Source organism: Drosophila eugracilis, unplaced genomic scaffold (assembly GCF_018153835.1).
Source record: "Drosophila eugracilis isolate 14026-0451.02 unplaced genomic scaffold, ASM1815383v1 contig_367, whole genome shotgun sequence".
NCBI classification, from domain to species: domain Eukaryota; kingdom Metazoa; phylum Arthropoda; class Insecta; order Diptera; family Drosophilidae; genus Drosophila; species Drosophila eugracilis.
In genome coordinates this window covers 4,968,914-4,992,816 of record NW_024573224.1, presented here as the reverse complement: position 1 = coordinate 4,992,816, position 23,903 = coordinate 4,968,914, and the positions used below count along the sequence as shown (strand labels likewise).

At 44.3% G+C, this 23,903-nt stretch overlaps 1 protein-coding gene across 34 annotated transcripts in view; it reads right to left on the bottom strand.

Moving 5' to 3' along the window:
- LOC108113576 (protein lap4) overlaps nt 1-23,903 on the bottom strand; it is a 62,145-nt gene that overhangs the window by 15,059 nt on the left and 23,183 nt on the right. For 10 of the 34 annotated variants that reach the window (XR_001772712.2, XM_017224167.2, XM_017224172.2 and 7 more), the window contains 18 exons: nt 23,133-23,347; nt 22,320-22,613; nt 22,177-22,256; nt 21,830-22,086; nt 14,971-15,593; nt 14,655-14,855; nt 14,398-14,584; nt 13,975-14,258; nt 12,770-13,054; nt 10,566-10,676; nt 10,117-10,296; nt 9,929-9,958; nt 9,598-9,756; nt 9,277-9,490; nt 9,117-9,205; nt 8,755-9,048; nt 8,356-8,685; nt 3,193-5,067 (listed from right to left, as the gene is read on the bottom strand). Coding sequence is in view for 33 of the 34 variants with exons in the window: in XM_017224167.2 (XP_017079656.2) it covers nt 3,193-5,067; nt 8,356-8,685; nt 8,755-9,048; nt 9,117-9,205; nt 9,277-9,490; nt 9,598-9,756; nt 9,929-9,958; nt 10,117-10,296; nt 10,566-10,676; nt 12,770-13,054; nt 13,975-14,258; nt 14,398-14,584; nt 14,655-14,855; nt 14,971-15,593; nt 21,830-22,086; nt 22,177-22,256; nt 22,320-22,613; nt 23,133-23,347 (5,708 nt within the window). In the remaining variant the exon portion in view is untranslated. Of the gene's footprint in view, nt 1-1,103; nt 5,068-5,109; nt 6,784-8,355; nt 8,686-8,754; nt 9,049-9,116; nt 9,206-9,276; nt 9,491-9,597; nt 9,757-9,928; nt 9,959-10,116; nt 10,297-10,565; nt 10,677-12,769; nt 13,055-13,974; nt 14,259-14,397; nt 14,585-14,654; nt 14,856-14,970; nt 15,594-15,671; nt 16,022-20,889; nt 20,953-21,829; nt 22,087-22,176; nt 22,257-22,319; nt 22,614-23,132; nt 23,348-23,903 lie in introns of those variants that run through there. The other 24 variants (XM_017224183.2, XM_017224188.2, XM_017224186.2 and 21 more) reach the window with 14 other exon arrangements.

The following is a 23,903-nucleotide window of genomic DNA, read 5'->3' as shown; positions in this document are numbered from 1 at the left end:
GTCATTAAATGGCAGCAGTCGAGAAATGGGCAAAAGGGGCAACCAGGGGACTCAGACGAAACAAAGGCAAACAGGGCAAAGGCCAGCGTTAAACTGCACAAATTGCAACCTTATACGAAGCTAGTAGGGTTCGACCCTCCAGCAAGGACCAGTCGAGAGCCAGACCAGTCCGACCATCACCCAGACCACACCAGTCCAGAGAGCTCATAAATAAACCAAGACGTAGAACCAAGGGAGCACGGGTGGAGGGCACGACAAGTGCATGGGGAAAAGTGAAAGCAGCAGGAGTGCCAGCTTAACTGAGCTGTATTTTTAGAAGAGAAATTAATTTCGTATCGGATTTTTCGATTTTCAATTAAAGTCAATGCGCAGAGGCAACAACATGGAGGAGTAGAGTAGCCGGACTGAACTGGAGCTTGGTTTATCAGCATCAGTCTGCAGCCGGAGGAGCTGGACGAGCTGGAGGAGCTAGAGGAGCTGGAGAGCTGCCTTTTGCTCTGCTCAGCAGTCCAGCTAATAGGAATTTATTGAGCCATGAAAGTGTTGAGAATGTGTGTGTTAACCGATACCAGTGTCTATGTATATATACGTGTGTGTGTGTGTGCATTTCAGCCCTGGCCAGCGCATTAAAAGCCAATAAGCCATTGAATTATTCAGACCATGCGAGCAGTGTTAGTGGGTGAAAGATTTTCGTCGTATGTGTACCGGGGTGACATCAACGATAAGGCGATGATAACTCTTATTATCGCGGGGCAATTACGAGTACTTTGTGATAAGATAAAAACAAAGAGAACAACGAGATATGGGACATTAAAAAGGGGTAACCAGTCGAGAGCGAAATCAGTGCAGGGCCAGGTGTCAAAGCGTAAGCTTGCTAACCAGTATGGTTCCACTTGTCCAATGGGGGTCACGGTCCAATTAGATAAAAGGCTAAGTAAGTCAAGGTCACTGGCCTCCCATTGGACACAGCGGGTGGGCTATCGTTCTCATTTAAGCAATCGTTTTTTCGAGTGCTCAACATTGTTTACACAATACAATAAACAAGGCCAAGAGGGGCGGTTGTGGACAACAAGACAAAATGAAAAGAGCCCACGAAACGCAAATAAGAATAATACGCAATGTTTATTTGCCTTAAGGTATGCAATTAAAAATGTTCAGCTTGCTTCTTTGTCTTGATAAAATAAATTAGCATTAAAATCAACTTAGCAGCGCTACGGCAAAATTAACTTTATAAATTGTAAAATTGTGTTTTCTGTCTGTTTTTCTGTTATTTCGTTTATACTCAGGTATTTTTCTTCGTTATACTACTTATTTATTCGTCGGTTTTTCGTGATGGTCTCTTTTTTTTTTATTATTTTCATTTTCGTTTTTTACTTTTGCAAAACAAAAGGCAATAATAAAAACGGGCGGCAGCGGCGGCATCAGCGGCAGCAGTAGCAGAAATTAATGGCCCGGTGGGCGTGGTAACTGCAGGTGGGCGACCATAAGCAGCCAACTGTTTCAATCAACGTCAAATTAAACTTGGCCCGAGACTGAGGGAGTCGGCAGGTGAGCAAGTGACAGCCAGCAGTAGGAGCAGGATCAAAGGGGCAGGAGCAGTAGCAGGAGCAGGGAGGTGGTGCCCATTAAACTTCAACCGCTTGCTGCTCAATTTCAACTGCAATTTTGTGGGCAACTAGAAGGGTAGGGTGTGGGTGCCTTGAGCTTAATGGGGGTCGAGGGCGTCTCGAAAGTCAACAAAAAGTTGCATCTAATTAGCAGGAAAGGTGTGCCACCCGGTCTGCTGCAAGTTCAGCAGTTCGGCACAGACACGACCCTCAAATCAATCAATTTAAATTGCGAGCGAGTGAAATGAAAATATTGAAAATTGCAGTCGATGCCAGGGACAGACAGAGAGAATAAGGCAAGGGGTTGGGCCATTTAATTGATGGCAAAAAGGTGTTAGAATTTAATTAAAATGTATGAGCAGTGACATGAGGCAGAGGCGAAAAAAAAGAATAACGAGGGCGGCAACAAGAAGGTTCTGCGGTCACCTTAGCAGCAATTAAAAGCATAGTCATTGTCGCACACCAACCGAAGGCAAGTGGTTTGCGGTTGGGTGTGGCGGTCTACGATTTTTAAACAAGAATAAATCTAAAATCATACGTTGCGGTATATAATGACTGGATATTTTTAGGCCATTAATTAAAATTGGGAAAACAGCACGAAGCAGAAATAATCTTTTAATACTTGTATATGCAATTTGTTTTGTCTCTTAAACAGAATTTGTACTGATTTTGCTGGATAAACTATTATTTTGGAATTTTTATATTGAAGACTCGATAAAGAATGAAATGTATAAACATTATTTAGTATTATTCATTAAAATAATGAATATTCTTAAACAAATATATTCTTTTTTAAAAAAGTGTGTTATGTTTTTATTTACTAAACTGAAAATGGGCGACGTGTCTTTGGAAGTACTTTGGCTAACTGTTTAGATTTATTCTTAGATTTAATTCCAACCCAAAGTTTACTGGTTAACAAAAATCAAAGAGCCTGAGACTACACAGTTGTCTCCTTGCCAGTGGGCGTGGTGGGTGTTCTTGGCGTAGGGGGTTGCTGCCACGCCCCCGCCAATTGCGGTTGGGACTGAGAGCGCAGTTTAAAACTGGCCATGCCTCTTAGACCATGGGGCTTTTGGGCCACCGGCGGTGGGGCGGGAGCGGTACGCAATTTGGTCGGTTTCAGCGGACGCTTGGGAGGTAAAGGTGGGGGAGTGGGCGACTTGGAGGCTCGGCAGGAAACCGAAGTGTCACTGCTACGTCGCGAATCAAAGAACGAGGTGTTGCTGTAAATGGCCTCCTCCTCGATGGTCGAGTAGATCTCCTCGGCCGTCTCGTAATAACTGGGGTGGAGACCACCTCCAACTCCACGTCCTCCTCCACCTGCCGAGGACGAACTGTTGTTCAGCAAAAGCGAAGAGCTGGAGGAGCCAATGGAAAAGGAACTAGTGCTGTGGGCCAGCGAGGAATTCGAGATGCCAACACGCGCCGTGGTCATGTTTTGGTAATTGCTATTTGCGTCGGGGCTGACCACAATTTCCGAGAAGGTCGGGAACTTCATGCCGGCATACGAAGGCGTGGGTGAGGTCACGGTAACGGGCGGAGGAGGTGGTGGTCCCCGTTTGGGTCTGCCACTCGATTCACTCACCGATAACTGCGGCGATTGCAGGTAGAGCATCGCCGGCGAAGACTTGTTGGCCACTTGGTCGCCGGGCACAAGTACCAGGTTAAAAAGGGGCTGTCTAGGGTCAGGGGTCGAAGAGGGGGAAGCGGGCTTTAGGGTGAGCGTGTTGGGCTGCTGCGGTTGCGGCAGACTTGCATACTGCACGGGCAGTATCTGGGCCGTGGGAAAGATCTGGGTGGGCGACCCGGCGACCAGCAGCTGTCGTTGCGGCGAATCCATCAAGCGGTTAGTGGCGCCACCAGCAGCAGCATTGGAAGAACAAGATGGAGACGTGGATGCGTTAGCGGTTAGTGGTGGCGGAAACTGCGGCGGCTCATGCAAATGACGTGTGTGTTGGTGGGCAGGCGGTGTGGGCGGTGGTGGCAATGGCAGGCTGTCAATGTCGGTGTCGAAAGTATCTAGGAAGGGATTCGTTACCGAATATCCGCCGCCAGCAATTGGAACAGGTGGTGCGGGTTCATAGGGTGCCCGCAACTGATTCCTCAGCTCATTTTCCCGCAACAAATACTCGCGGTGCTCCTGCGGCGAAACGAGAATATTGTCCGGTGAGTTCTCGTGCACGAACTCATGGGGGCGGAGCTGCGATGGTGTGGGTGGCAGAGCCTCCATGTAGATTGACTCCTCCGCCTCCCGCAAAGTGGGCGTACTCGGTAACTTGGGCAGGGTGGCAAAGTTCACAGGCGGCGGTGGTGGTGATTCCCTCGGGCGACTCGGTTTCGTCTTGCCCACCACCCTCACGGGAACTTTGGCCTCCACGGGATGGATCGTATTCGTGCTGGCGTCGTGCTCAAAGACCGTAAAGTCACCTTGGCCCACATCGCTGTTCTGGAAGGTTTCCAGCGCCACATTCCGCACCAGATCCGCCTTCTTTAACTGCGGCTTTGGAGCCACGGGTGGAGGTATTTTTGGTCGAGTGCCTGTTAAGTTCTCCGTGGATTTGGAGATCACGGTATTGGGTGTGCTGCGCCCACTGGACTGCGACTGGGATTGCTCGAGTAGATCCTCACTGGACCTCGAGGAGCCAAAGAAGAAGTGTTCGCGTGTTGAACGCGGAGAACGAGGTGATCTGCTAACTTCCTTGGCTATCCTCGTGTACTCATCATCCTCGGATGTTTGATACCGGAAGGGATTTTCGCGGTCTAGTTCACCAGGACGATCTGGCGAGGTGGCCCGTGAAACACGCTGCAATTGGGGGGACTCTACATCACGGATGCGAGCCACTGCGGGCACAATGGGAACTGTTTTTTCCAAAGTGGAGCACGGACTAGTGGCTCGCAGGATGCCCTTCCGCGGTAGACGACTGCGTCCCGATCGAGTATCTTGCTCCGAATCATAGGCCCTAGTATAACCATCTGGTGTGCGAGAGCGGGATCGCTCGTAATCCGATTTGGAGCGCTCATCGCCGCTGAGGTCAAAACTAACAGACTTTCGATGTCCTCCATATTCAGGGGTACTGCGTCCCGATCTTGATGGCTTATATGGTCTACAATCACTTTCTGAGTCGCTGGTATAACGACCACGTCGGCGGTCGAAGGTATCAGAATCGGTGTCGGCATAGGATGGCGGTGACTGCACCAGCGGTGGAGAGCTCTCGATGTCCTCTTCGTCCTCCTCCAGGATGGCATCTATGTCGTCAAACTTTTGGGAACCTGAAATATCTTCATCCTCCTCTTCATCGTCATCGTCCTCGTCATCTATTATATACACGGGCTCTGCCTTCTTGGGCACCGTTTGGGTGGCCTTGCCAGAAGTTCGGTTCTCCTCCTGGGACTCCAGCATCTGCTGATAGGAGTTACGTGCTCCGGGGGCCAGGCGTTCAGGGGTCTGGGTGCCACGTTGCTATTGGAGTTTGAATTGTTGGTGGATTGCTCATTTAGTTCGATATAGATTCGTTTTAGTTGGGTTGTGGTTTGGTTTTTTTTTTTCGGGTGCAACGTCACCACACACAAGCTAGGAACACAAATTGCAGTGTGCAGCGTTAATGGTGAGTGGGTGTGATGGTGTGGTGAGGGATTCTTGGTAAGACAGTGAGGATGAATCGTGGGTGTTTTTATTGTTGTTTGTTTTTGATGATGCAGTGCGAACGACACACACAAAAGTTGTACGATTCTGTTTGGTTTTGTTTTTGGGTGCTCCTTTGAAACCTGCGTCCATTAGCCAATTACCAGTGATTTTCTGCTTGATGATGAGGTGGGTGACTGCGACTGCGACTGCGACTCTTCTGGCCAATTTGCTGGATGATGATTTTGGGTTGATGAACTCGGCACACGATGGCGATAGCGAACAGCAGCAGCGATACGAAACATACAGAAATATAGCAGATACGGAGACAAAGACGATTCACACGAGGCAAAAAGGAAAATAACGAAATCAAACGAAACGAAAACTTTCTTGAATAAAACTTCTTGGCCAAAAACTAAGGAACTTCAGAAATCCAATCTTTGCTTCTCCACGAACCGAAATGCAATTAAAAGTTTGACCCATTTTTTGCGGTTTTTTACGACAAATACATTAAGATTTATTGACATCAAAAATGCACACTTCGAATTCCAATTAGCTAGCATTAAATTTAACTATCATTAGGTAACAACGAAAATGGGAAATGGAAAACGCAAACCTAACCATTCTGCCAAGAATAATCAATTATATAATAGGTGTGAATTCGGTTTCAACTATGTGGTAACAGTTTCGTAGATACTTTAACAAAATATCCCTAGTGTAGGTATAGCTTGGCTCTTTCAAAAGGTTTTAACAAGATGCCCTTTATCATCGGCTTTAGTTTTAGTTGTTGTCAGAAATTGTCTCCTCTCTTTTTTTCTTGAGTATTATTCAGTTGCATAATTGGACCTTTTGTGTGTGCTTGCCACACATTGTTACACATTTAGTAATGTATATGTATATATATTGTGGGTGTCATCTGTTTGTGTGTGTGTTATATGTAGTAAGCAGTTTTGGTTTCACATAGTATAAACATCGAAAGACTATATGTATAAGTGGAATACTTTCTGCCGCAAAATGGCGACAACTTTAGAGCTCTCCGCGTTGATAAATACATTTACACATTTTTGGTAGTGAGTTCCTTTTATCTCAACAATTGTCAGGGATGTGTGTATTTGTGAGTGTGTGTGGAGATTGGGGTGTGACTTTGTTGCTGTTAGTGTTGATAGGGCACACATTAACAATTGGAAGGGAACTGGAGACAGAGATCTAGTGAGAAGACATTGAAACCATTTGCTGAGCTGAGAGCATTAAGATTTTGATTGAATTTCGAGTGGGGGAAGTTCGGGAGGAAAGCGCTGCTATAAGTAGTAACTCTTGGCCCTTTGAACACGCTTCCTCAAATCCTAGTTTTTTTCTGTTTCCTTTTTCTCTTGTATAAATTGCAACTCTTTTAGTACAAATACAGTAGTGCCTGCTGTTGGTGCACACTCAAGCTGTTGCCTCCTGTCCTTTTACTTTGGTTGCTAGCATTTGTATTCTGTCAGTTTAAACTAAATATTCAGTCTTATGGTGATAAACATCCGCTTGTTAAGCAATGCGCTGCTCAGCAGTAAGCTGCAACGAAATCGAAGGCGGGCGAAAAAACAACAGGACATAACCAAAGGAACAGATTGCAAAATGATTGTCAAAAAAACAATAAGAAAAGTTATAAATAAAAAAGGAAAATAAACAACAATTCGTTGAAAAGCAGCGTATAGCGCACACATTATTGAAGGATATTCAGGAGAATGAGAGAAGAACAAGGACGAGAAGAAGATAAGAGAGACGTTTTAATGGAAATTTCTTTCTGCAGTTTTTGAATTATTTACATTTACATTTATTATACGTGCCATCTATATAGTAAGTATATGTTTGTATATATATAGGTGTGTAATGTATGCCTGATTTCATTCCCTTTTTTTTTTTTTTTGCTTGTTCCCTTCTGCTTTCAAATTCAAATGGGGCATGCTTTAAAGAGCCAACAACAAACAGAACAACATCAACGTTAACAATAATAACAATGCCGCCTACGCAAAGGTAACAACAACAGTAACGGCAACAGTAAAGACGCAAACTGAAATGAATATAATATGAAAGTAGCATAAATAACAACAAAAACAACAACAACAACCATAACAAGAACAATGATCTGAGTGAACCCGGCTAAAAAAGGACCTTCTCAGAAAGCCAGGAGCAACAGCAGCCAATATGCTAATAAATAATAAATTGTCTGCTGCCATATCAATAAATGTGGGGCCATTCTACTCCTCCGCCAAAGGAGCAATGGAACAGAGCTCAGAGGAGCTGAGAGCAGCTAAGCGCAAGACCGATACATGCAGAACACATAACTCATACGCCCCCTGGTACACGCGGCCCACAAAGATAGGCTATGATTTTTTATTCATTTTTAATTCAAATGCAACTGAAAAAAACACTTTAAAGCAGCAACAAAAGAACACACGAAGTGGTTATGGAAATCGATGCTGCCTGTGTTTGCTTACATGAGAGAATGAAAGTGGTGCTATACTCGTATGCAATGATTATTTTGGTTTTAGTTACAGTCAGTAGGTTTAATGGTCAGATGCTATCATGCTGTTACCTGTGAATTCAGTTGAAAATACAGATTTTGCTTTCTCTTCGTTGTTTTTTTTCTTTTTTCAACTGGCATCACATGCCAAATTTATCACAACAGTTTTGTGACCTCTGTGGTTTGTGGATATGGCTGGTGAGGTGTTTTTGATTTATCATGTTTTTTTTTTTTGTATATATTTTAAAATTTTTGACACATACACACAGTCACAGACACTCCAGGACACGCAATGTCAGTGACAGGACAACAGCATTAGTGAAGTTACACAAACACATAACAAGCTGAATACGAAACAAAAATCAAGTTAAGAGATTGGTGGGGTTTAGAGTTGGGTTTTGAGTTGAGGTTTTTTTTTTACTGGGATGGCGACTGTCGGTTCGTGTTAGCTGTTACATGGGTGTATCTGTATTAGGATGTGGATCCTGTGTACCCGAACACGCACACGGTCGGGCATTTTACACAAACGAAAAGTACACGCACAGATATTGAAAGACGTACACACACAGACAATAAAGCCAAGACAAGAGACGTGCATCCACCGCCAGGTGGCTACATACCTGTAGTTGCGACTGCTCCTCTTCATCTTTCTCCTCAGAGCTCGTTGGCGTCTGTGTCTGCACGGCCACGGCAGGAGGAACTGGCACTGAACCTGCCGAGGATGCAGGAATCGCTGGAGAAGGAGCACTGCTACCAGAGTTCGGTGACTCGGCTCCCGCAATGGGAAGAGGTGCCGCCGGCGTTGTTGGGGTGGTTGGATTCGTGTCGAGCGTGTGCTTCGATATGACAACCGTCGTCGTCTTCTGTATCTTATCCTGCTCGTGATGCTCCGATGGTGACTTGGGTGGCACGGTGGTGAAGGCGTCAGCCGCGCGTACAATTTCCAGCACCTAATTTGCAAACGAAACAACGCGGCATAAGTTTTCTCCAACTGTCCCAAGGCCAGTCGAGTCACTTACCTTCTCCTGGGTGCTCTTCTCCTGACCCAACGGAGCCAGCTGCGTCTGCTGCTGCTGTTGTTGATGGGCCTGTTGTTCTGCGTGAATGAGCGCCACGGTCTGGGTGGCTGGCGTGTCCGCCGTTGTTAAATCAGCGGTTGCCACTGGTGTGGGCGTAGGTATGGGAGTCGTGGAGGTGGCAGCAGGTGGTGTAGGCGATGAGGCGCCATGCACCATGGCAGCAGCTGCTGCCAGGACCGATTGTCCAGTTGGCTGCTGTCCATCTGGTTTCTGCGAGGCGAAAACGTCAAAGTCCTTTTGGGGAAAAAGGAAAGGAGCATTTTAAAGTCATTCCCTTGGTGCTCCTTAATTTCTTTACCCACCTGTCGCAAACGGTCATCTTCTTCGTGGTCCAGACTGGATACACTCTGACTCTGGCTCAATTCCGAGCCCGTTTCCGAGGCACGAGAGCCTGGGGAATGGAGCAAGAATAAAGTAATTTAAGCAAGACTCAACTGGGGCGTTAAGCTCACGATTACGTACCTTGGCGACTGCCACCGCTGCAGGATGCAGACGAGTTGAAGCCAGTGCTCATGCCGCCGGCCTGGCCAATGGAATGAATTAAATTGGACTTGTCGTAGCCTTTGCAGACGACCAATTGAATCTCGTTGCCAGCGTTGCGCAGCACATTGACCGCATCCTGGTGCGAGGCACCCAGCAGCGAGTGTCCATTAACCTCCAGCAAACGCATGCCCACCTGAAGGAGAAATTGAGGAGGAGGTGGAGAAAAAGTTTCAATCGAGTTTTCCCCAGACAACAAAGGTGGGTGAGGCGTCATCGCCCAAGACAGTAGCACTACGTTACCTTAAGCCTTCCGTCCCGTCTGGCAGCTCCGACCGAGTTAATTTTGGACACGAAGACACCCTCGTCGGAGGGATCGGCGGGATTACCACGCTGTCCATTCAGACCTCCCTTGATGTGCATCCCCAAACGTTCACCCTCCGCCTTGCTGAGTAGCACTTCCTGTGATTCGCAATTAACAAAGAGAAAGATGAAAATTAGCGAGGACTCGGCTTAAATGCTAACAAATAACAATCGGGAATCTCTTTTGGGTCTAAAACAAAGCAACAAGAGTAGGAAAAAGCATTTGACTAATTGCAAAAATATCCCCTCTCCAAAGTCAAGAGGAGCTTACCTCTGTTTTTACATAAACTACTTCTATGCTCTGTGCGTATTGAATTTGATTGTGAGCAGTGGCAGAGTATACAAAAATCGATTATAGAGGAGTAAGAAGTAGATTCAAAGCGTATATATATACATATTTACAATACAAAAGCAGTCTAATGTGGGTTAGTAAGGAGCTTGCTGGCCCATTAAACTTACCTGGAATCCTGGTGGCAGTGGATCGTGTTGAATGGTCAATTTGATATCATCACCTGGCTTTAGGAGCTCGAGAACAGCATCCTGATGTGTGGCCTTGGAAACATCCGCATCGTTGACTTTCAATATGCGATCGCCCATGCGCAGCTTGCCGCACTTGGAGGCAATCCCGCCGGGCACAATCTGTCGGATTCAAGAAGGGAGACCCCAAGGGCAATTGTTATACTCATAAATGGCCGAAAAAACTTGAAACTTTTGAACTGGCAGCTGGCTTAGTTGGCTGCTTATAATGAAGCCAACGTCCGAGCCACTGCATTCTGAACAATTGCGCTCGAGCAGCAGCAGCTCATTTGCATTCGCAAGTTGCGGCCACTCGAGTGTTTTAATTCGAAAACTTTTTCCAGCTGCTGCAGCAGGTAATTGTTAGTTAATACACCCTCTCTTATACTTACGTGCGATATGAAAATGCCGGGCTCTCGAGTGCCAAAGGGCACACAGGAATGATCCGTGCCGCCAATGATGCTGAATCCCAAGGAGCCCTGATTCTTGGGCAGCACAACCTCCTACAGAAACAATGGAGAAAAGTGTTAGCACATCACAAAATTAACACAAATCAATGGGCCTATCGCTAAGAATCCTATTGAGTCTGCCGTGTATTATGGTGATCCATGGATGAAGGGTGCTTATGTGCTGGCATTTAATGGTGGTGCAAAATTGTTGGTGATATTTACATTTAAATTTACACAAAAATATATTAAACATTCGGCGTAGGGAAAACCCTTTTATGGGACATAAAACCAAAGACAAGCCAAACACCAAATAACAAAGTCATGCAATTAAGTCAAGGCATTCATTAAACATCAAAACCCGAGTACCGAATACCGACAGTGTTTCAAATTCAATAAATAATGAATAACTTTTGTGCTTTTCTTATGAATAACTTAATTTTAGATTAAACAACATGCAGGTTTGGAATGAGCGCATGGAACACCCACTTTGCACTTTCACACAGATTTAAACAAAGCTTCTGTGGCTCCTGTGGTTGAGCTGCTCAAGCTAAAGTGCTGGCATATTGAGACATCAAAGCATAATATTTCTGTTTCATATTCATTGTCGGGAAACCCGAAAAACTATCTCCTGAGAGAGACCTGACAGTTGCACAGACACATCCACAGATGTTCATTCGTGTCAAGATGCTAAATAAACACATGTACCTGGCTAACTTCTACTAACTTTTGCCAATTACCTCGGAGAAATTGAATTCTTTCGAGTTCGAAGCCATCGGATAACTGTCTCTGCAGCAAATGGGAAACTCAAAGGGAGGAAAATAAATTAAAAACAATTAAATATTTTATTTAGCATTGCCCCTGGTGAGTGTTTACCCTCACAATCACACACACGGATGGAGATTGCCAAGGCAAACAGAAATATTTAAAGTTTACTTATGGCTTCAACTCGGCTGCTCACTGCTTACTGCTCACAAAAATAAACGCAGTGGCAAACTGTGAGGCATTTAGAGTATCTAAATCTTTTTTCGGCATGCGCTCACTTTATTATTTAAGGATGTTTGCATGTTGCATAGTTTGTTGGTTTACTTATTTATGCTGCAGCCAGTGGCAAGTGACAAAGCTTGCCACATGCACAGAGTTCTTAGGATTTCTTGCCGGGATTTGTATCACGTCGGCAATGACACTCGAGTGGCTCTATGGGAACTGAGTGAGTAAACCGTTCTGTCGTTCAAAATGAAGGCGCTTTGCTCGTCACTTCAATAGATTCAGTTACTGCCAAAGGACCCAAAATATTCAAGTGTTGGCCTGGCCCTCTTAAATCATACAAGTACTTACTAACCAACAAAAAAAAAAAAAAAAAAACGTTTAAAAACCCCTTGAAAACATTAAGGCCAATACCCAGTTAAGAAAGGATTATTTCAAGTTATTTGCAGAAAAAACATAAACCAGGGTTTTTGTGAGAAAGATAGAAGATATATTTAGTGTTAGGAGAAAGAAGTTAGCTTAGTATAGAGGGAAAAACCATGCAATCTTCTTTCACAACTAATTGATTAATCGTTAGCAGTTTCCAGCTCCTTGCCATAACCAACTTAATCCAATTCCATATCAACTGCTACTCAATTAGTCGGAGCAATCACAACTCTTGTAAATGTGCATGTTTTGCATAATGCTTGGCATGAAAACATATGTGAACTCGACGCCTCCAAGGCAGACCCACATCAGACTGAGGGGCCTCTGACCAATAGTTAAATCAAATCGTTTGCAAAACGCACAAATATTTATTAAGCAAATTCAATTGAATATAGGACGCGCGCGGCCAATAAGTCAAAAGTGTGCCAATTGTGGAATATCAAATTATAAATTAATTTAAATTATAAACAATTTTGGTGTATGGTGTGCATCGAGTGTGTAGGGGTGGATTGTGCGTGCTTGTGCGGTGACGAGAAAAGCTCGAATTCCGTGGTAGATACTCTACATAGAAATATATATATATATTATTTATACATATTTTCAATTCCTCTAAATATAGGGATAAAGTGTGTCCGTGTCCGGATAGCTTTGCTTGTGATTTTTACACAACGATTCTTTAACTCTTGGACTCTGGCAGCGACTGGCTTTTAGTGTATGCGGGATGTGGAGATAGTCACCTCACTGATCAGGGGTTCCGCCAACTGATTGTCGGTGATGCGCGTCATCACCGTCTCCGTGAACGTGGACTTGGTGATGGTCTCGGTGACGCGGCCAAGTTCGGTGGGTGCAGCCGGGAACATGGGCAGATCTGGCTGTGGCTTATTCACATTCACAGTGACGGCGCTCACGCCCACCTCGTTCGGCCGGGCCACATGCACCTGATGCTGACTGCCGCCGCTGAGGAAGTGTGCCGGGATCATCGCCTGAAAATCATCGCTGGTCAGCGGTCGCAACGAGGAGGGCTGCTCAAGGTCGTTGGTTCGGGTATATACGTTGGTGGTTACGTGGTTTTTGGATTTAGCAAAGTATTCGGAAACAATCGGTTTTAAGCAAGATTTTGTTTTTTTGTATTTTTTGGAGGGGGTGGTGGTTGATCAGAGAAAAAGAAACAAAAATATGTTGGTTTTTGTAAATTTTGGTATCACTTTTGATGGGCTATGATGCTATCGTTAGATCTATAACTAAGCTAACGTGCCTAACTATGATTATCATTAAATTATATACAATCCTGCCAATGCTCCCTACCATTTTGATTTTTCTTTTTAGATGGGTGCTCAGAAGCTGGGACACAAATCGGTGCAATCTTAGTGTCTAGTATCGGTCGATTTAAATATATATTTCAACTATGTATGCAGAATGAGCATATAGCATATAGAATATTGGAAGGACAAAACAAGGCGCACAGGGCACATGCAAAACAAACACAAACAATTTCGTTAAACATACGAGTAAGATGAGCAAATATATAGTTCTAGCAGCTAGTGTTATGAGTAATTGATAATCTGGCGGAGAAATGGATTAGCACATATTAGGAATCTTAAGACTATTTAGTGTGTTCATGTTTATGTTTTTGGAATTTCTTTCATTGGGAGCCAAATATCAACAACAATTTGCGTGGACGACTTGCGCTGCAGTTTATTAATAAAGAAGTTTAAATTTTGTTACTTACCTTCTTAGCTGATTAAAGAAAAGGGTAAGACACTGCAGCGCAAGCTTATAGATATTCAAATTTTATCTTATTCCTACAGTCTGATCATGAAAAACAAAAAACGCAACGTAACGAGCTTATGGGCAACATTAAAATGACGTGCAACTGGCTAAACAGAAAACTAGTCTAGAATCTATGAAACTACTGAAGGAGAAAGTTCCGACTTGGCCTTACCTGAGCCTCGCCAGAATCACCACTGGTGGTGGAGGCCGCTCCAGTGTCTCCATCTCCCAACGGAACAGAGTTGGTGCGTCGAGGAGCGGGGACTGGCTGCCCCGCAGAACTTTCTATCGTGGCAGCAGCAGCAGTTGCAAATCCATTGGTTTTGCTGCTGGGCATCGTGTTATTATTGTTGCTTATACTAGCTGGCACTGTGGACGTGGGTGTGGGCATGGTCGTAGCCAGGGTGTTGTACTTGTAGGGCTGCTCAACTTCCCCCACCGATCGACTGAAGTTAGCTGTTGGAAAACGAGGTGAGAAAACCCTAAGTTATTCAGGGAAATATCTAAAAGAGTTGACAGGTCAACCTCTTCCAGTCATTCTAATTTAAATTGAAGATCTAGTTACATTACTATTAATTCTAGAGTATATACCAACCTGGTCGGTTGGCCAGATATCCGGAGGGGCTCAAAGAGTTGAGCACGGCCGGACTGCGCGGACTCGTCGGCGGTTCCAGAGGACCTCTGTACTCGCGCTGCAATACCAAACGCACAAATCGCTGCGGTTCAGTCAAACAGGCGACGGCTGCATCATGATGGGCCTCGGTCATATCGTTGCCGTTAATCTGTACAGGGAAATGCCATTAGCTTGGGTCAGAGATTGAAACCTCCGGCTATGTAACGCCTCCCACTCACCGCCATCACTCTGTCGCCAACCATAATTTTGCCATCACGGTGCGCTAAACCGCCCTCTGTGAGGCGCGATATGAAAATGCCATCGCAGTCGTCCTTAAACGGCGGCGAACCTTTTCCGCCCGCAATGCTAAAGCCCAGTCCTTGGCCAATCTGATCGCGGATGAGCGTCGTGTGCAGCTGGATGAAGCTCAGTGGCGCCTCCTGGAAAAACCGCAAATCGAAAACCAGAAATCAATCAGAAATAGCGAAGGACGGGGTATGCGAATGAATTGTCAGAGAGGTGGATTTTGGTTAGGGGATTTCATGAATTACACACCCTGCCATTCAGCAGCAATCCATTCGGGGCAGCAACAGAAGCTGGAGCAGCAGGCTGCACTACTTGTGCGGCGGTGGGTGTGGCAAACACATTGCCCGAATAGCTATGCGTGGGGGCCACCTGCTGAATCGGCTGTTGTCGCTGAAGCTGCTGCTGCTGCTGCTGTTGGTGCACAATTTCAATGGGTGCCGGTATGTAACGCTCGTGGCTAATAGATGCAGCCGGAGGGGCAACCTCCGCCATCAGTGGTCGAGTTTCCACCGAGATTTGGGACACACTGCCATCCTCGCTGAACACGGGATGTCCAATTAATCGGGTCACCTCACGCTGCACCACCAAAACAAGCACTGCACCGCAGGCCTTCAGCACCTGGACCGCCTGATAGTGATCCGCGTCCACGACGACTATGCCATTGACCTTGATCACCTTGTCGCCTACTTTAAGGCCAGCCAGGTCAGCGGGTCCGGCTTCCGTGACTCTTGATATGAAGATGCCATCGTCATCGCCCTTGAAGGGCGTGGAACCTTTGCCACCGGCAATACTTAGGCCCAAACCGGCTGCAGTGCGTTCGATGTGGATTTCGTACTGTTCCAAACGCAGCTCCGTAACGCCATCCAAGTTGTCTGCAAGATAATGAAAATAAACTGATTAATATCTTATTTTTAAATGACATATATTATTCTTTATTCCTGAATTTTTACCATATTGCTGTCTTTGCCTTTCGTAATCCCGATCTACTGGATCATAACTGGTCACTATCCGAACCCTTTTGCCCTTTCGCTGCAGTGATCCACTGGGACTCCGATTCGAGGAGGCCAGTGAGCTGCGCAGGCTGCTCATCGCCGGACTATTTCGACCACTTCCGGCTCCGGAATAAGCAAAGTTTCCATTGGTGCGCTGACCATTTCGGGGCAGCGTATTGTTACCCTCCTTAACTTTGATTTTGACATTGAACATGGCTTGATTTGCTTTTTATCTGAGTGCACTTTTTAATATAAACAGCAGGCAGGCATCTTGTCCAGACACTCCGTGTTGTATGTTGAGAGGCAACCTATTTTTTTATTTGACTGCACTTTTTAATATGGGAAGCTAACTTTTCATGCTACTCTGAGCTGCAGAAGCGCTATCGATCTGTGTCTGCTACGGGGGGAATAGATAAAATCAGACTAAGTGGGCACCCTATATGCATCCATTCAAGTGCATTGGAATGGAAAACCTCACCAATGCGGGAGCATCAGTGAAATTACACATTTATTGCGTTGATTTAATCAAATTTTAAACACAACACCTCTCCTGCTTAACAAATATATATCTAAAAGGATTTGTATTCAGCATAAATTTTGCCTTAATGACATTCAAATTGAATGACCCAAAGTTGTCCAAAAGCATCTGGTACTTGGCCATAAACAGCAGTCAATGAACCGCTACTAAAGCAATATTTCCCTCCCCTAGATACAGACATTGAAGCAACGACCTTGGAAAAGACACCTCAAATCCCCCCAGATGAGAATACGACTTTGTATAATTATTAAATAAATAAACAGACAGTCTGCCAGAAAACTCTCAGGCAGACGTCCCTCAGGTGGAGCAAAAAAGAGGCTGAGAGGCAGATGGTGTAAAGAAGATGAGTACCAGTAACTTTTCCCTTCTCAGAAAAACACATTTATTGCTTTCATTTTCGCTATTGCTGATTTGCACTCAATAAATCCGTCGGCACTTTGGCCAAGAAAATCATTTTATTTTCCCTCTCTTACCCGCCGATGGCGGGTGGATAAAAAGAAGGCCTGGTTCTTGAGACAATTTCACTGTGTAATTGTATGCGAGTTTTCATGTTAATCAAGGCATAAATGAAAAGACAGAGGCACTCAGCTTTAGCCTCACCTCTATCGACTCCTGTCAGCCTGTCAAGTCAACATTAATATTGCTGGATTTCAGTCTCAGTCTCAGTCGCAGTCTCTGTCTCAACATTGCCATTCACTCGATGTGCCATTATTGAGTTTGGTAAGTTGAGTGGGGTATTCAGAAAATTTATACTTCTTTGCTTACAGAACCAAGTTTGTTTTTCTGTGCTTGCTTCATAATTCAACAACATTTCAATGGGGACCCAAAGAACTTTAAGTAAAGGTGTTTTGGCAGCAAATTCATTCTGTTTAAATGTTTTTAAATGCCAACAACTCATCTCGTTCATTCCCAATTTGACTCTCTCTGAATTGTCGGACAAATGTGTAACCGAAAGACATTTTTATGGTTATATTTCGCCCACACATGCATACGTTCTGTTCTTTCGGAATAAAGCCATCTTTTCATGCTTTTCACCCAGATCCAGATGAGTGGGAGAAAAACGGTCAGAGGCAACAATAACCAAAGAAAAAGCCATAAAACAAAATAAGATTTTTCCCAGGGAGGAGAACAAATGACACGTGCTGTGTGTTTTTATTCCGGTTCCTGAGGACGCCGGAATGTAGGCAATCTTTTGTGGTGCAAAGGGGGGCAAAAGGCAAGGCAAAGGAAAGTGAAGTTTTAATACGAACTGAAACCAGGAACTGCACAAGAAGGATCGCATAAAGTCATTTGTTTTCCTCATATTTCTTATCAGACTTATTTTTACTGATTGCCAGAGTGCCTGCGAACTTTTTGCGGCACCCACTTAAGCGGGCATTTAAGCATTTTACGATGACATCACGCATGCAGCTCAATGAAGTAAGTCCCCAACCATAGGACCATCTTTTTTTTTGTCCTCCCACCACGTAAAATAAATGGCATAAACATAAACATATAAAATTTAAATACAGCAAAAGACGAGAGCAACTCGTAAAATGAGAAGGTGGCAATAAGAAATGATGATTCCCGGAATGCATTAGCATTTGCACGCTGGTTGTGAATCGGAATTGGAATCGGAATCTCCTACTGGTTGACAAATGCCAAATTCCAAATCAATGGCATGGTGGATTTCTGGAGATTCTCCTGTCCGCTGCTCTCTTTTTGTTTTGTCATTTATATGTAAATGACCTGGTTGGAAGGAGATTCCTCTGTCCCTGGGAAATTAGCCAACAGCATGGACATATGCCAAAAGGCAGAAATCATATTTCATTCCCCTGCCCTTTTCCTTATGGCAATCTGTGGCCAAAATGTGGACAGCACTCCTGCAGCTTCAACTTGTCATATTCGTCATGACAAGTGAAAACAAAACCAAAAAAGAAAACTTTTTGGTCGCAACTTTTCCTCATTCATGCAAATTCCGCTTTCCACTCTGATGGAATTTGAGCCAATGACCGCATCGTATCAATCGATTTTAATTACCCCGACATTATCAATGGCAAGAGATCAAGTATTCGAATGCGCTTAAAGCGACTTAAAGCCCTCTGTCACGTGATATGCACTCTGCATTTTTCCCCTATTTTTTTGTCTGTCCAACGCTTATGAAAAATGCTAGAGTTATGGAGAACTGGCAGGCTCCATGATTAATTGCCGTCCAGGTTAAACGGCGGGTAGCTACGATGCTGCCGCTTCTGACAAATTGCGAGTGTTAAGCTTTAGAAATCAACAAAACCGACCGTGCGACGTCCGCTTAAATGTGGCGACAAAAATTAATGAACAAAGTTTTTATGGGAGCATAAAAACACCCTGAAATATCCCGACAACAATCCCGCACTAAGCTTCCTCCATCAAAACTGACGGTTCTCTTTCGATTTCTACTGCAATTTTCGGTGGAACAGAGAGGGAGAGAGAGAGACAAGTAAAGGGGTGTGCGTTCAAAACACTGCTATCTAATCAAACTTTGGAATGCCTAAGCCAATGTGATAAAGCAAAACAAGAAGGCCCAAAATAGGAGGGGAAAAAGCTACAAAACGAAACCGTAGTAGTAAAACACACACAAATGCCGATAAGGCAGCTCTGAATCATTACGAAATATTTGGACGCATACGTAGGTTACATTACAACCAGCGAATCCCCAGTACAGTAAAGTCAAGTGGTAGTTAATGACCTTGGTCCACCTGTCGTATGCGTTATTTCCTGATATCAATGGGCCACAGCTAGCCAACATGGGTTTGGGTACTGATTAATGTACTTATAACGAAACGGATGATATCATGGACGCGAAAAACGGTTTTTGGTAATGAAAACGACGCCGTGTGTTCATTTTGATTGCAATGTGTGCGAGGGGAGAGGTGGGAGAGAAGGAGGTTGAGGGCAACAATTCAGGTCGTCACATTCCCGCATCAATGTTTGTTGACAAACCAATGTTCGCTCGGTTTGGTTGCGCTGGGACAGACAGGCAGAAACCAAGCCACCTCAGCGCCTCCTCTTTTGCGACAATTACTCGAATTTTCCACATTTCCATGCTATCAACATGGCGGCGAAAATATTGGAAAATACGCAGTGAAATTCTTTGACCCGTACATGCTTCTCTTCTCCGCTGCAGCTGGCGTTTATTGCATTTTTGTTTGTTTTCTAGCGCGAAAATGGGAAGACGGGTTTCTCTTTTTTTTAAGAAGGGGGGAGACAGAGGGAGATGGGGGAAAACTGTCACAAGTGATGAGGGCAGAGGGACGGGGGCTCTGGGAAAATTCTGCCACTGGGGAGTGGCGGTTTAAGCGTTAAACTTAGCATGCAACTGTGAAATGCACAAGGCCCGAGAACGATGAGTTCAGGGCTATTCTTCGTTCTTTGCAAAACTTAAACATTTGGCAAGCCGGAATCGAAATCGTGTTTGTTTGAAAGGCCATGATAGAAAGAATGCCAACTGCAAATAGTTTAAATTGCTGTTTGCACAAGAGCTGCAAGAGAACAGCAAATAATAATGCATACTTTGTTACATCAGTGATGAAAAGGGCGCACTGAACAAACAAACCGGCAAACCGACAAACATACAAACCGACAAACAATCATATATAAATATACGAACACGCAACATACTGAGGGAAAAATTCAATAAGAATCCCGTGCAATCAACGATACAATACATAAATAATGAATGCCATTGCCTTGAGCTTATCAACGGTTTATTTATTGGTCGACTCGGACGGTGCTTTTCTGTTCAAGAAATATAAGTTTTTGGAGCTTTAAGAACCCTGCAGGAAATGTGCAGCAAATGCAGCTTATTGTTTGCCAGGATCTAACATAAAAAAAGAATGGAAAAAATTGAGGACAAGAACGCAGGAATGTCAAAGGAATTGTGCAAATGTTGATTGTATTGCCGAAGCGTTTGCAATATCTAACCAGAAAAATCTGTGCAAAGGCGAAGGAAATGCCGGGAAACCGGATATGCACACAACCGAACCGAACCGAACCGAACTGAGCACACTTCTCATGTTTGCCATCTGCAAATATCCAAGAAGAAAACCCGGCAATGCTTGCTATATAAACAAGACTAAATTTACTTTCAAGTAGCTCATTTTCGGGGATATGCACTGCAGCCGAAATGCAAATAGGGAAGGAAGGCAACTTGGCCTAGGGGGTTCCGTTTCCGCTTCAACCTTGAGTACATGGATTGACAGAGAACTGCAGCTGAAATTCAATTATGGCCTCGGGCCATCATGCGTTGCGTATGCGCAATGTGAGAAACTTTCCAGACGAATGACCCGCTGCTGCCTCCTCTACACCTCCATATAGGAATTATGACAGACAGCAGACAAAAATCGATAACAATATGCGCTCGAGACAACAAAACACGTAAGCAGAAACGAAGAAAAAACATTTCACACTCTCCTCTTGAGAAGTATTTAACAATGAAATATTTTTTTTTTCCTTTATCGTTTTATGACTAAGTCAAGGTACGGATAACTGCTTGAGAAGCTTCTCCTATTGTTATTGACCAAGATCTCACTGGGTCTTGGCTATAACTTGCTCTCTGTTTTGAATGTTAATAAAAAAAAAAGCCAAATACAAATCAGCGTATAATAAGAAGTGCAAATATACGGTGAGCTGCTGACGAATGTAGCGCGTCTCTCGCGACGTTGACAAAACGCAAGCGTAACTGAAGAATGACTAAAGCAGGCGGCGAGTGGGCCAAGCGACAAGACCCGGTCGCAAAGTCTGGCAATTGCACTCGATTTAGTCTCTCCGTAGCTCTCTTCTCACTCTCAGTTTTCCCAGGTAGTCACAGCCATAGCCATAGCCCTAGACATATATATGTACATATAATGAGGCAGGGCAACTCATTTCAGTTTCATTTGCACCATTTTTTATATCGCCTCATTCGGCGCTCTCTGCTTGTTTACCCCTTTTTGAGTGAGGTTTGCACAGTTTTTCCACTATCTGCGCTCGTTTTTTATCAGCTTTTGCAAGCTGATATCGCTTTTGCCTGATAAGCGAATGAGCATTACCTACGTGCCTTGCCTATTTATAGGCCAACTCAACTGTTGCGTGTATTTCATAAGCTCAACTCGGTTTCTACACCTGTATAACGCGCTTTTAATCGATCTTACTCTCTCGCTCTCTTTACCCTAACTTTTTTCTGTGTTTTTGTTGATATAATTATGTCGGAAGTACATACTACCTCATGGATGAGGCCTAGACCCCAAAAACACTCGAATGTATTTATGCCTAGATGGCGTGTGGAGAGTTGCAACAATTAAAAGGGGTCATGGGTGGTCTCTTTGTGGTTTTACTTTACATCCAACGGGGACTGAGAGGATGCCAATTAAGTTTCCACTTCAATGTCCGCCCTTACAGGTCAGCCAGTTGGCAAATGAGTGAAAATTACCAGTAACCCCCCCACAGTCCACTTTCATATCGATTTCCCATCAATGCATGGCATCCCAATCTGCACCCAAAGCACTTTGGCCATTTTGGAGACGCAGAGTCACAGAGATGGAGCAATATAAATGTAATTAATTGAAACAATTTTGGTATTTACCTGCTTCAGTACTGGCCTCTCCTGTTTTGCCAGCTGGAATGGGCGAGAGCGAGGAGTCGAAAGGATGTTGCTGTTGGTCCTGCTCCACTTCCAACTGCTCCTCCTCCTCAATGGGCGATGTCACTTTGCCGGAAAGCGAGTGCTGTGGTGTAGTATCATTCCGCTCCTGTGAGGCCAATGCATTGGCCAAGATCTCGCTGGCCTGCTTGTCGGTTAAATGCTGAACACGCTTGTTCTTCAGATGATGCGGGGTGTCCCTGGATAGGAAATATAAAAAGTATTCGGTTATCATATTATTTTAATTATATTGCATCTGTTGTTTTTATTAAGTTTTTGATTACCCTTACCTTCTGTGCAATTTGGGTGGCCGCTTATAAAAGTCATCATCCTCGCCCTCCACCTGAAAGCCTACACGGCGATCGGATTCCTAAGAAGAATAAAAAACAAAGTTAGTAAAAATGATTTAAAATTTAAATTTGCTTAAACTTACAAACTCATCTTCCTGCTCGTCATCCTCCTGGATATCATCGCCTCCACCAACAGTAGCTGCTAGTTCAGCGACCACAGCTGCTGTTGCCACTTTCACATTGTTGGCAGTAGAGCTAGGTCCCTCTGAGGCACCCTGTACTGATGGGTGTGCGACTGTCGTTGCGGTTGGAGTGACTACACCCACAACCACTGGATGCTGGGAATTTACACCAACGATTGGTTGCTGCACTGGCTGCTGGTGATTGTTTGCAATGCTTCGGATCTCGGTTGGTGTCTCAGCTATTTTGGTGCCGTTCTGTGTTAAAAAAAAAAAGAGGGAAATTTTTAGTTACTTTACATCTACATGCAAGTTTTACAGTTCCCAAAAGGAATTGAGTTACAACTCTACATTATCTGTAATTTACATTTAATGCGCCGCCAGAGGCGCTATTTAATTACACTTCTTATGTAAAATTTAATTTATATATTAATTTAATTTAAAAATGGATAAAAATAATAAGAGGCATGCAAAAATTGAAGATTTAACTCTACAAAGAATAATAAAATAAATTTGAAAATATAAATATAGGTAAATAAGCTCGCTTGGAACCCATAACTTTTATAACTAAGTATTTAATCTACCATTCCCTGTTAGATATTTCCAAGGCCACATAGACCTCTTTTTGGCTTAACTCTAGTGTTAGTATTGAGCCAAAGAAGCATAACAACATTTAAAGCAATCGTATATTTGCAATGGAAAGTATTTAAGCATCTCCTATCTATGGAAGCATAGCATAAGCTTAGCATTCGGATCGAATCCGGCACCAGCACTCACCTCCTCCGGCAGCGTGACCAGATTGGCATGCTCCTCATTCCGGCTGCGCTCCACCTTCAGCTTCTGCGCCTTGGCCTTGAGATCCTTGGGATGCGGCGTATTTTGGCGCACGAAGGGCGTGTCCTTCTCCTGGGTGGCCTCCTCCGAGAACTTGACCACGGTGCGAGACGGTTCTCGCTCCTCGAACGGCTCTGAATCGGATTCCAGGTCACGGGCTATTTCAGGGGCAAATCAAACGAATTCCATTAGCATATAAATCAACGGAGCAATGAGGTGTATTTGCGGGGTTCAAAATGGTCTTAGATTAGTGAACTGCATGCCCATGCACACACTTTTACTACGTATTTGGGATATATACATACATACAAATACATATATATAGAATATATATGAAATATATGTAAACAACGATATTTATTATATACAAAGAGATTTATATTCAAAACGCTTAATTGTCTACGCTCTTGGCTTTGCACAAATCAATAAATAAACTGCCCATTAAAACTACGAGGAGGCAAACCACTATTTTTGGACGCTGCGGCGTAAACATTTTGGCCAGGTCTGCCTGGTCTGAGTCCACTCACTGGCTAATCCATCAAGCGCTTATGAGAAGTGTGTTGTGTGCCGTAAATTTTTCACACCACGAACATGGGTAAACAACATAAAAGTTGCAACATGTGGGGGCAGTCAGGGGGCCCCAGAATCTCAGATTTTGTACCCCCATACCTCATAGCCCACACCTCACACCCCATCTCCCATAATCCCGCTGAC